At 50.8% G+C, this 13164-nt stretch overlaps 1 protein-coding gene across 1 annotated transcript in view; it reads left to right on the top strand.

Moving 5' to 3' along the window:
* CCDC180 (coiled-coil domain containing 180) overlaps positions 1–13164 on the top strand; it is a 65242-nt gene that overhangs the window by 9462 nt on the left and 42616 nt on the right. Inside the window, 10 exon segments of the mRNA XM_010847111.1 lie at positions 7–48; positions 614–704; positions 1939–2129; positions 5049–5137; positions 6561–6670; positions 7690–7818; positions 7926–8036; positions 8156–8251; positions 10181–10344; positions 12103–12222. Coding sequence (XP_010845413.1) covers positions 7–48; positions 614–704; positions 1939–2129; positions 5049–5137; positions 6561–6670; positions 7690–7818; positions 7926–8036; positions 8156–8251; positions 10181–10344; positions 12103–12222 — 1143 coding nt within the window.

Raw genomic sequence — 13164 nt, 5'->3', positions numbered from 1 at the left:
GGGGAGTAGGCGTGAGAGGAGGGGGCTGTGCTTCCCAGCAATCAGTAGGTACGGAATTGGCCAGAATCAGACAGCTCCCTCCTCCTTCTCCTCCTACCCGAGTGTCCATTTTGGGGAGGTGGGTGCGGCGGGGGAGGTCCTCGAACAGCTTTCAGCGCCAGTCAGGAGTTCAAGGCCAGGTTGAGATCTGCGCTGACACCTTTTGGGTACGTTGACTTTTCCCGGAAGAGTTTGAAAGAGTCAAGTACAAAACAGTAACCGTCATACTTTGCCCTCAGAGTCAATCTCGAATTTGCACCTGGCGCGTGGCTGGGAGACCAGCCTTCGTGAGTTCCAGTTGTTTGTGCCTGAGGTTTGTTTCCTTTTTGCTTCTTCTCACCCCTCCGCCCGCCCCCACCTCCGATTCTTCTTTTAAAGTATAAACTCCGAGGCCTGAGAGGGGCTCTGATGCTTTCTGCTAGAGCTGGGGTGCCTCATTCCCGGTGGGCTCGCCCAGCCTGTCTGCCTGGAGACACTTGTCCTCCAGGGAGGACTTTTCCTTGGAGGCGGGTGGAGAGGCTTTTCAGTATCCGCCTGGTCTGAGACCAACCCGTAGACAACGGCTTCCCTGCAGGGGTGTCCAGCTCGAGGCCAAGATGTCTTCCGTGGGGAAGGTGACCCAGATTCCCAGCGGGAGGGTCTACCAGCAGATCTTCGAGGCTGAGGTAGGCCTGTCCTTTCATTTCCCCTTTTCCTGGTCCCCTGCTTCCCTCAGCTTCCCGGAAGCTTCCCTCCCTTAGAAGACTTCCTTGCCTGGGAACCTAATGAAATAAGGGCTTTGAAATTGTGTTGATGAAAAATAATTCTTATTGTTTCCTAAAATGTAGGAATACAAAATTAGAATGTCTGTTCCTGAAAATTGCAAAATCTATATTAGAATTTAAATTACTCAGAAATAGCCAAAATTAACCTTTGGGTGTCCTGAATCTTTTTTCTATGCATGAAAGCATCTCTGATTTTTCTGTTTAAAAAGTGGGTGTGATTCTATAGCAGTGCCTTAAAACCTCCTTTTTCCCTGTTTGCAGTATCTCAGAGAGCTTTCTGTGTCAGTGCAAAGTCATGTACTTCACAATGTTTAGTGGCTGCCTAGTTTTTGATATAGGACTTCCTGTAATTTATTAAAGTAATGCCCTCTTGATAATTATATAAGTAGCTGGCATTGCCTTGTCATGTCTAAAAAACTGCACAGATGACATCTTAAAAGAAAAACATACTCAAACCCTTCTTTTGAAGTTCTGTACTGCTTGTTTAAAGGGGATTTTTATTCCTACTTTGAGTCCTAAGTAATGCTCTTTGTGGAGGGCTTGGAAATTATATTAGTATAAAGAGACTGTAGAAATTACTCACATGATCCTGCTCCCTGGAAGCAACCATTCTTAACCTTTGGCATATTTTCTCCTCATTGTTTCTCCATGGGTTTAAAATTTTGAAATCACAATGTATAATTTTTATCATAATTTTCTTTTATGCTCTTAATTACTAGGTTTTGTTGTATATCATATCATAAGCATTTCCTCATGTCATAAAAAATCCTTTGTAAGTCTCATTTTTAATAAATTCCTAACATTGCATTGAATGGAGATACTGGGTTTACTTAACCAATCCCCTATTGTTGGACAGTTCCATTTTTTCAGTTCTTTGTGATTATAAAAAATGATGGGATGCACATCTTGGTTCTCATTAAAATTTCTTAAAAGATGCCCTCCCAAAAATGTCTGAATGACCAACATGGGGAGTAGAGAGCCCTCCTTCATGGGTATCCCCTGGGGTTGAGGGCCTCCCTCAAAGTGCCTTCTTGCTGGCAGGCTCGCACTTGAGCTTCTAAGGTAGCGCAGGCAGCCTGGGTGCTAGGGAGTCTACAGTTCCAGCTGCCTTCACCGGGTTCTTGCATGGATTCAGGTGCAGCTGGTCCGCTCCCTGGCATCCTCTAGGAAGCGAGCTGTGGAGCGTTCCATGATCCCAAAGGATGGCAGGAAGCCCTTGGTGAAGAAGGTGGATGTCCGTGAAGGCGAGATGATGTCTCCTCGGCAGCGGAAGTGGATGTGCAGCCTACCCAATGACTGGACCACAGAAAACCCTGTTCTTTACAGGTAGGTCCTGCTTTCCAGGCCACAACCCCACACACCAGGGGTGGTCAGGATTTTCAAAAACTCAAGAAGAGCTCCCACAAGATGAGTACCAGATGGGAATGAAATCCCAGGTACCTCCTCTGAGAGATGGAAATAATAATAATGTCTACTTTGCAGGGCTGTTTGCTTTTCCTTCTCTCCCTCCCTCTCCCTTTGACAGGCACCAGGTATGCAGATCCCAAACTCCTGGAACTTGAACTCAACAGTAAATAAATAAGCAGGTCTCCCCGAAGATGGAAAGGTTCTGACATCAAGGTCAGGGTGGTGGGGGACAGGAGTCAGGAAACTTCCACTGAAACCAGAGGATGAGGGCAGGGAAGCACAGGGCGAGGCTCTGAGGCAGTACCAGTTTGATCTTCTCCAGAAGACTGAAGAAATCAGCGGGCCTGGGGAGAGGAGTGGGAGATGAGGCCAGGAGAGGCTTGCTGGCCACAGTCAGTATTTCGAACTTCACTGGAGTGACTAGTGAGCAGTGATTTGCATTTTTTTTTAATGGGTACAGGGTTTCTTTTATTTTTTAATTAATTTATTTTAATTGGAAGATAATTACTTTACAATATTGTGATAGTTTATTCATATATCAACATGAATCAACCACAGGTTTACATGTGTCCCCTCATTCTTGAACCCCTTTCCCACCTCTCTCCCTACCCTTTCCCTCAGGGTTGTTTTTTTTTTAAGATTTTCAAGCAGTGGTGTGCAGAATGTGGGGGGCTGCAAGCAGAGGCAGAGAGGCCAGGGAGGAGGCCAAGGTAGTCCATGTCAGCTCTGTAGGGCTGTGAGAGGGTCAGCAGGGCACTTTGGGTTTATTTTGGAGGCAGAACCCAGGGCACCAGGTGACAGATTGGGTGGGAGAAGAGGGTTCCTGAGAGTCCTAGGTCTCTGGCCTGAGTCCTTGGATGGACAGCCATTCCCTGAGATGGGAGCCAGTGGGGTGGAAGCAGGGAGCTGAACTTGAGATTCCCAAACATGCCATTTCAGTTCCCTGAGCTCACACTCCTCAAGTAGGAAGAAAGGAAAAGGAGGGGTTGCATTTTCCTCGGTGGGGGGCACTTTGGAGAATGTAGCAGGAGCTGAGCTGCCCCTAGGTTCTTTCATCTCTGCACCAACCATAAATGCTTCTCAGGTGTGGGACTTTGGGACAGGGAGTCAGTCCAGCTCTATCTGCCTTTGTGTTCCCTTTAACCTTGTTGGAGCAGGGATTGACCCACTGCTGGGTGAAGGTCTCTCCCCTGCCCTGCCCTTCGAGTCTCTCCAGGCAAAGTTCCCCTACAGCTTCTGAGACTCAGCACCCTGAACTGTTGGGCAGGCCCATTAGCCGCCCAGGCACAGACAGGAGGTCAGCACTCTCCAGCCCATGTCCCTGACACCCAATGCAAGGATCCAGAGGCACAGACAACTGGGACCTGACCATGATCCCCCCATCTCCCAGGGTGACAGTCTTGCAGCCTGATTATAACTCTGGATCCTTTAAAGGACAGGCTCCTCTCCGCTGACCTCTTCTCTATTAGGCCCAGGGTCTTCTGAAGTCTCCCTGTGCTTCCCGAAGGTCCCCTTTTCCCCTAGTTTAGGCTTGAACCACCCATCATCCCCATAACTGGATATGACATCAGTTAGGAGCTCTTTGCACCCACAGGACAGTATTTGGGGAAAGGTACTTCTCATGGAGGGTGCTGACATTGTGCCAGCTTCCTGGTGCCGACTAGGTCCACTCTGCTGTGGATGTGAATCCAGAGCACAACTCCCTGCCCAGGAAGAGAGATGTGTTTATAACCAACCAGGCCCTGCTACCCTCAAAGTGACTGAGATCACTAACTCAGCATCAGCACCTCTCTGAGGGCCTTGTCCCCTTCTTGAAAATTCAGCTAGCTAAACCAGTCAACTTGTGCATTCATTCACCCAGGACAGGACATCTGGGTGAGTGGAAGAGGAACTTGGGGTACGGGTAGATCACCACTAGCATAAACCAGGTCCCCAGGTTCACGGATTAAGTGACCGAGAAGCCAGAGCCATAAGCAGCTCCCATAGTTGGGGTACCCTGGCTGCAGTGCAGCTGCCTTGGTCCAGAGGCATTTGGTTGACAAAGTTGAGAGATTCGCCTCTGGAGAGTCAGCCTGGGCCCCATCAGCTGCCGCCCTGCAGTCTCCCTTGGTGGTAGGTGTACATGAGGACTGCATCAGACAATGTCTGAAAAGTGGTTCACAGCAGGTGTTGCTGAGAACTGCGTTTCTGGGGCACTTATCCTGTGGACAGCACATTCCAGGATTTTCATTCCAAAGCTGAGGTTGTGCTCACCCATCCTGGTCCTCCCTGCTGAGAGTTTGTTCTGGGGTCCCAGCTTTCTGCTCCCTCACCCAAACTCTGTGGATCATGGACCTGGGCATCACAGGCAGGGATCTGGGAATCCCAGGGCCAGTTTGTCCAGGGACTTCCCTCCTGCATCGCCTACCCTGGACAATGGGGTCACCCCAGGTGCCTCATCTAATGGGTTGCTGAAGAAGCAGATGAGGGCCTGCTGAACGCTGAGCCTCGGTCCAGCATTCCCAGGCTGACCAACCCCCCCAGTGGCCCTCAGTTTCCACATGTGGAAGATGGCTCATGCCCACCACCCACACTCGGTGTGCAGCCAGAATGGAGCAAGCTCCCTGAGGCAGGCCCCTCTTCTCATCTGAGGACTGTGGTGTGTCTGCTGGCAGCAGATACCCTGGCAGTGTTTGCTGGGGGCACGTCCTCGGGGCATTCTGGAATTGGGTGTTTTTACACCAATAATAACCCCAGGATATTGCCAATTCCCAGGGTCTCTGTGGACACTGAGAGCTACCCTGGAGGGGGTGGTGAGGGGCCCCTGGGGGTCAGTGTTTTCCTCTGCTTGTGTCTCAGGGAAAAGCAAATAGCCAAAAAGGAAAAAGCTCAAGAGAGTGAGAACGCCATCGACGCCAGAGAAGTCCGGGGCCTCATGGACACCATTGGTGAGCCTGTGTTCAGCTGTGAGGGCAGAGAGTGCTCCGTGGGGAGCTCCTGGGAGCTCTAATGTAGAAGCACCTGCAGGTCCCACTGTTCCTCTGCTCAGCCTCATAGGAGGCCATCTCCCTGGACCCTCTCCCCTGGATCTTTCCCCCCACCTCCTCCCCTCAGCCTGTCCCCTGAACCTCCTCCCCTCAGCCTTGTCCCCTGAACCTCTTCCCCTCAGCCTTGTCCTCTGGGTCTTTCCCCTGAACCTCCTCTCCTCAGCATTGTCCCCTGAACCTCTTCCCCTCAGCCTTGTCCTCTGGGTCTTTCCCCTGAACCTCCTCTCCTCAGCCTTGTCCTCTGGGTCTTTCCCCTGAACCTCCTCTCCTCAGCCTTGTCCCCTGAACCCTTGTCCCTTGAACCCTTGTCACCCTTTCCCCTGGACCTTCTCCTCAGTGCAGGGAGCTGGGGGAGGAAGGGGGCCGCCTGCACAGGGAGCACTGACTGATGAGACCAGTTGGTAAAGGGTGTACTGTAGCTCGATTTTCTGTGATTTCAGGGAAGGATCTTTCAGTTGACATTGCCTTCCTTCACACCTTCACACACACACATTGTACTTCCCTGGTGGCTCAGATAGTAAAGCGTCTGCCTGCAATGCAGGGGACCCAGGTTTGATCCCTGGGTCAGGAAGATCCCCTGGAGAAGGAAATGGCAATCCACTCCAGTACTCTTACCTGGAATATTCCATGGACAGAGGAGCCTAGTGGGCTACAGTGCATGCGGTTGCAAAGAGTCAGAAATGACTGAGTGACTTCACTTTCTTTCTTTCTTTTCCTTCATACCACATTACCCTAGTTTGACTTTATCCCGATATGGAAGCTCTTTTTCCTTGTGATTAAAAAAGTAGTACTTGCTCAATATAGAAAAACAAAGGAAAGAGATAAAGCAGAAAGTGAAAAGTCCACCTTCACAGTAGCACGCATTCTCTTCCCAAGAGTGTCCACTGCCCAAGAGACCACATAGTGTCCAGGGTCCCACAGGTATTCAGGGGACAGCAGGGCACAGGGAAATAGAACCTGCCTCTCGGCTTCATCCCGAGGAGTAATTGACTTAGAACAAGACCTAGCGAGTGGTAAGTGCTGGTAAGTGTCAGTAATTCTTATCTGTGTATGTATTTTCTTCTATAAAACTTTTAATTAAAACCTAGATGGCCCTATTCTATACATACCATTTGGAACATTTTTCCAGCATTCAGTTGTATGTGCAAGACTTAATTCCCTATAGCACTTAAGGATCACCTTCTTTCTCCTTAAGACTCTGATACTGCTGGCCTGCTTTGGGGATGGGCATCTCCTGAACCCAGGCACATCCCGTCTTCCCCTGGGTGCTCTGACCTCACCTTGACGCTCTGAGGGCAACCTCATCACCTCTGTTGTTCTCTAGTTCCTGAGAGGATCAGCAGCACCACCTTTCAAAAGCAAGGAGATTCCAAGAGGAGGGGCTACGAGAGTGCCCTGGCGAGCTTTAAGGAGGAGATCGCTCAGATTGGGATGGTGAGAATTTTCCCTCTCACTCCCCTTCTGTTCCTGGGCGCCTCCAACGGGAGGGTGGGCTCTGTACAGCACCCACTGCCCCTCCCCCCAGGTCCTCAGTGGCTCACCACAGTGTAGACGGAATGGTGTAGACAGAATTGCAGGAGTCATGTTTGGATGGCTCATGGCAAGTGCTGATGGTGAGCACAGCCCTATATGTCAGGTACTGTTACAACCCCCATTTTACAGGTGAGGCCCAGAAAGTCCTGCCTGATTTGGCACATAAGGGCCAAGTGGGAATTGGACTCTGGGTCTGATGCTTAAGCCAAGTCTTGGATCACCCTGCTCAGTCCTGCTAACAATGGGCCAAACATCCTGCCTTTAGGCAGTGCCCTTACTTGGCTCCCCATTCCTTTCCAGAGACCTTGTCTGTAACCAGACTGATCCCTGGAATATTCCCTAAAGAGACCTTTTTTGCCCTTTTGGGTCCATATCTCTAGGCCCTAAATCACGCTCTCCACTTTCTGTGTGAATTCCCTGGATCCTGGGAGATGGCTGTAGACCCAAAGCACCAAGAAGGCATTCTTCCAGCCTGCTCATCACTTTTCTAATAAATCCCAACTGGACGTGAGCTCTGCTCTCACCATGAGCTCTGTGCCTGTGGTCACACAACCTAACTGAGCCTCAGTTCCCTCATCTGAAGTACTCTTGGAATTATTTCTTTGGCCACTTCTTTAATGAATACTTGTTGAGCACCAACCACAGGCCAGGCATAAGGTCAGCACCTACTTCACAGGCTGTGATGAGGACCAAGTGAGTCTGAGGACAAGGGCTCACACATGATATGTGTCCCAAATGGTGCTGCCCTTGTGCTATGGCTGGGAACAATGAGTAAACCTTAACTCTTTAAGTCTAGTTACGAGTTACTATTTTTGAGAGGGGACCACAGCTGGCACTTCCCTACTATAGGGTTGGGGAGGACTCCTTCCTGTCCCAGAGGTGTTGATACCATAGCCCTCGCCCTCCCTGGCCTCTTTTAGGAAATGGAACCTCTCATCTTGGAACCAGGAGCACTTCTTTTAAAAAAGCTGGCTGAGTCTGATGAGGATGTGAACAATCTCTTCAAAAAGGTGGAAAACGACAGCAACCTCGAAGACTACACCATCCAAGTAGGCGTCTCCCTCATGGTGGGGCCTGCCCCGCCTGTGTCCACTCCTGCTCCTCCTTCCCTGTGTCCCACCCATTCTCACAGTCCAACCCAAACTTCTCTGCACAGACCCTGTTGGAGCTGAGGGATCAGGTGGCCGAGAAGTTCCTGCTGCAGAAGCAGGAGATCAAGGAGCTGGATGAGACACTGCACTCACTTGAGTTCTCCCGGGTAGATAAAGTGAGCTTGCCTCCAGATGGGCTCTGGGTGACTGTCGCTTGTGCAATTTATGGGGCATCACCTGTTTTCAGTCCTCTAGGAGAAGAGAGTCACTCACTGTGGTGCCTTGTCATTTCTAGCTAAAAAGCGTGTTGAAGAAATATGTGGGAATCATAGAGAAAACTTCCTACCTCATGCAGCCCGACGTGTATAGGCTGATCAATAAAGAAGCCATGGTGAGTGGTTTTCACGTGAACGGGATCAGCCTGCAAGAGCAGGACCACAGGATGCCCTAGAGCCTGGGTCTCAGCAATGATGGGCTTCTCATATGTAACATTTCCAAGTAACTCAGGTTGGCCACTTGAGTTCAGAACCAGAGTCTTTGTTAAGTACTTCCAATGGAAATCCCTGCAGTACATTTTGTACTTCCCTGCCATGTTCATCCCAGTGAACCTAATACAGTGTCAGCAGTTTGACCGATGCTGATTCTGCAAGCACCTTCGGGGCTGTGTCTCAGCTGCCATGTGCAGTGCAGTGTGTGACAGAAGCATGGTCTCACAGCTGTTGTGGACTCAGGGTGGTGTGTGCACTCATGAGTGACCTCAGGACGCTCTGTATGTCCAGTCTTTCCAGTGGTTCTTCTCTGTCCTCCTGCTGTCTGTCAGTGCCTGTTGCTGAACCATGCCTGCCCCTCTGGCTCTGTTCCCACTGCTTCACTGTCCACACCCCAGCCTCCCCCAAATGCTTCCTTTGGGATTAAAAAAAAAAACAAACAAGAAAATCAATGTTATTTATGACAGGACACTTCTTCTGGCTACTCAGAGGCACATTTTCTTATGTGGGTTTCTGGGTCTGGTGCAGAAAGCTGGGCTTGTCAGGTAACGGCCCTCCTGGCAGCACGCAGAGTAGAAGCAGCACAGTGTTCAGAAACACAGATGGGTGCCAGCCCAGGGGTGTGCCTTGGGGTCCTGGACAAAGCGTGGACAGGGAGTAAGCACAGGCCCCCTCCTCCACGGTCCAGACATGAATGCTCCCAAAATTGCTGCACCTGGAACTCCGTGTCCGTAAAATGAGGACAGTGATACTCAGGCATCTGAGTATCACAAGATAGTGCTTGTTGGGAGGGCTACATGAGAGGGCTCAGCAGTGGCTTTCATTTGAGACATGCAAGAGTTCCTCACTTTGAATTAACCACTTGCTCGACTAGGTGTGTCAGAGTTAGCAGTCTTCCAGTTACATTTCAGCGTTTGACTTCACTAGGCTTATCATCCACGGAACAACCGGTGCTTTCTCCTTGCTCTGTGTGCATCTATGTCTTTTAACTCCAGCAGTACCCTGTGCTGTGAAGAGCATCATCTTCACATTATGGCTACAGATATGGAGGTTCAGGAAATACTTGCCAACGCCCCCCAGCTAGGAACAGCTGGCATCAAACCTCAGCTCCCAGTGGAATTTCGGTGCTGGAATTTCTGCCCGCTGTGTATAGCAGTTCTCAGCCCTGCTCCAGGGCAGTGCACAGAGGGCTCTGGGACATGTATGGAACATTTTTGGCTGTTCCAGTCCTTGGGGACATGGGAGAGGCTAGTCTCATTGGAGGGACTGTGGAGGCTGGATGGCAGATGAGTACCACCCAGTGAAGAATCATCTTCACTGCCATGCCCTCGTGAGGACTGCTGGGAGGACTGCTAAAGAGTGTTCTAGCTCTGACCTTATTTGGTCATTGGGTACTGGTTCTCGTCACAACCATGTGTGACTCGTCCCTGGTAACATGAGCATTCTGTTGTTGGAGCAAATTTATAAAAAGAACAGCTAGACACTGAGAGCCCACTGAAGTGCTTAACTCTAATGAATTTAGAATCACCTTTTTAAACAGTCTGAGATGGCCTTGGAGCTGGGTTGAAACTCACCTGACCAGGATTCACTGTTAAGCCTTTAGGATAGACCCTTGTCGCTGTCTGTAGCTGCTGAGCCCTGGGCAGCTTCCTTGAGTGCCCGGTGACCTCCCCTCCCCAGTACTCCTCAGATGCTCCCACCACCCTGCTCGGCACTCAGCCCACAGCTCACCCGGCCCCTCTCCAGCTGCCCACCACCCCTCTCCTACTGAGCCTTGTTCTGACCTTGGAGAGCCCCCGCTCCATCTAGAACCTGCCCACCTGTGACCGCAGATCATAAACCACGCCCTGCTGGGCAACCGGAGGGCTCTCGCCAAGCTGTTCGTCAACCTGATGGAAGCCAGGCTGCAGCAGGAGCTTGATAGCCACCGCCGCTGGCAGGGCCTGATGGATGCCTGGAAGGCTCTCAAGAAGGAGTATCTGGTGCAGGATTTCAGGTCAGTGGCTGCCCACACCACAGAGGCTCTCCCCACCCCGACCCTGCGCCCCCACCAGCGTGGGTCAGTGAGCAGAGTGCGTTCTCCCTTCCTTTGTCATTACTTTAAAATGTGGTTGCTTTTTCTGATGGTAAAAGTAATAGGTGCTTTTTTTTTTTTCCCTTAGAGTCAAAATAGATACAAGTATAAGGAAAAATTAAAAGTCACCATTAATTTCTCATCACAGTGAGAAGCGCAGCTAATATTTTGGTATTATTTTCTTCCAGGCTTTTTTAGACCCATACTGCGTGTGTAGATTTGTATCTTATTTTCTTCATACACATTTTCTCATATGCATCTTCTTGAAAATGATAGTGTTATTCACTCAATCGTGTCCGACTCTTTGTGACTCCATGGAGTATATAGCCCACCGGGCTCCTCTGTCCATGGGATTCTCTAGGCAGGAATACTGGAGTGAGTTGTCATTGCCTTCTCCGGGGTCTTCCCAACCTGGGGATCAAACCTGGGTCTCCTGCATTACAGGTAGATTCTTTACCATCTGAGCCACAAGGGAAGCCCAAAAAGGAAAGTGAAATTCGCTCAGTCGTGTCCAACTCTTTGTGACCCCATTGACTATACAGTCCATGGAATTCTTCAGGCCAGAATACTGGAGTGGGTAGCCTTACCCTTCTCCAGGGGATCTTCCCAATCCAGAGATCAAACCCAGGTTTCCCGCACTGCAGGTGGATTCTTTACTAGCTGAAGCCCACTGTACAAGTGGTTTGAAAATGTTAGCCTGATTACCTGCCCACTGTCCACTCTTTACTGTTACTGGGCCAAGGAGAATGGCCATCCCTCAGGCTTGGGCCACTTCCCACCCTGTGGGAGCAAGTTTCACTCCTGGGAGGGAGGGTGAAGAGAGGGCCTATCTCCAAGCTTCCCCCATCAGGTGGCACTCTTGTTAATACTGACACAAAGGCCATGGAGGTTTTGGCCAGCAAAGAAGGCTTTCTTTTGCTAAGAAAGGGAGACTTGGAACCAAGATGTCTAAAGTCACCAGAGAGTATCTGTCTGTGCTGTAGGTGTGGTGGCAGGAGGCCCGCTGTCCACCCACATTTCTAAATGGAGACCACTGGAGTCTGACTCTAGGACGGATGGAGAAGTGTACCGAGGTCTGACTGCCCCTGTATTTTCTTTGTGACCTTGGTCAAGGGCTTAAACATTCGCAGGCTTTGTCTGCAGATACTATGATGGACTGGTGACGGTTTCGGTGATGATCAACAAGATGCTCTATGGAAAGTACCTGGTCCAGGCCTGGGCTTGGATCTGGGAGGTTCAGACATCAGTAACCATCATGGACAGTGATGGGAAGAGGTGGCATTTACTGGGCATTTCCCAGGAGTGAGGCATGGTGCTAATGGTTTTGCTCGCATTATCTGGTAGGGTCCTCACAAGTACCACTTGAGGAAGGTATTGTCATTACCTTGACAGAAGAGGAAACCAAGTTTCAGGGAAGGGGCGACTTGTCCAAGGTCACAGAGCTGGAGGCAGCAGTCAGGACCCACACCTGAGCTGTGCCTGCCGACCCCTCTGTTCTTCCCTCCCTCACCCTCCCTCCCTCTCTTCCCTCCTTTCCTGTATCCCTGGGGCCTGGATGTGGGGAAGGGGTTGGGAGTGGTATCAGGGTGCTGAATGTTCTTACCGTGAGTCTCATGCCTTCTCTCCCACCCACCCTGCCCCTCCTCTTCTGTCCATGGTCCAATGTGTCTGGACACCCAGTGAGTTCATGGCCAGTGAGAGAATCCAGACTCCTCCGGCTGTGAAGAAAGAGCTTGAGACCATGATGAAGAACCAGAGCAGCCTGCAGCAAAAGCGACTGGACCATCTGTGCACCATCTGGTACAGCAGGAGGGGAGGGCCCTCTGGGGAGGGGCACCTTTGGGGGTCCATCGGGGAGGCAGGCAGAGTCCTTACTGCTGACTTTTCTCTTGAGGTGTTATCCTCCAGACCAGGCCATCTCCCAGTTCTCTGGCCCTGGGCTGGTCACCTGGCTCTACGTTCTGGGGTGTCCCAGCCCCAGTGGCAACAGGGAATGTGACACATTGGCTGCAGAAAGAAGTTTAGTGTGACTCTGCCAAAGAGCTTGGAAGGAGGCAGTGGCGATGGGTGAGGTCAGAGGAGAGTGGGGGAGTCAGGGGGGAGCCAGGTCAGGGGGTGGACTTTTTCCTGAGGGCAGTGAGGAATGGAGTGGGTCCATCAGCTCTGCAGTTTGGAGCGTGGATGGAGGGATATGAAGCTGAAGGCCCAGAGGTTGATAAGGAGGCTGCTGTCATCAGACAAGGGACCTGTGAGAGGCTGTGGACAGATGCTTTGCTTAGATTTGTGTTCACCAGCTCTGATCCCATGATAAGCTGCTTGATGGGGGCATGCTGAATGTTCTAGATCTGGAATCCCACAGCCCTGGGAGTCTGTAGCGTCTACCCTCAGCAGCAGGATGGAGCCTGCATGGTCCTGCGAGGCAGAGACATTTCATGTGCTGGAAGCCATGCACCTCACTGGTCCCTTTCATTCTGGTCACTCTGGGATACAGGTTTTTCCTATCACCTCACCACAGGGCCCAAGTTCTCCTAGGATGTTAATGACTGTTAGGACTCTACACAACTCGAGCCAGAGAGACTCCACCAGGATGGGCATCTCCTGCCCCAGGTGCAGCCATATCTTCATGCAAGCATGAAATTGACAAGGTGGATAAAAATCTCAACACAAGGAAAAGTGCTTTTGTTGTTTTCTATGACTCCACTTGGGCTTCCCCAGGTGACGCTAGTGGTAAAGAACCCTCCT

The sequence above is a fragment of the Bison bison genome, unplaced genomic scaffold, assembly GCF_000754665.1.
Source record: "Bison bison bison isolate TAMUID 2011002044 unplaced genomic scaffold, Bison_UMD1.0 scf7180017864243, whole genome shotgun sequence".
Classification (NCBI taxonomy): Eukaryota; Metazoa; Chordata; class Mammalia; order Artiodactyla; family Bovidae; genus Bison; species Bison bison.
This window is presented reverse-complemented; position numbering and strand designations above follow the sequence as displayed.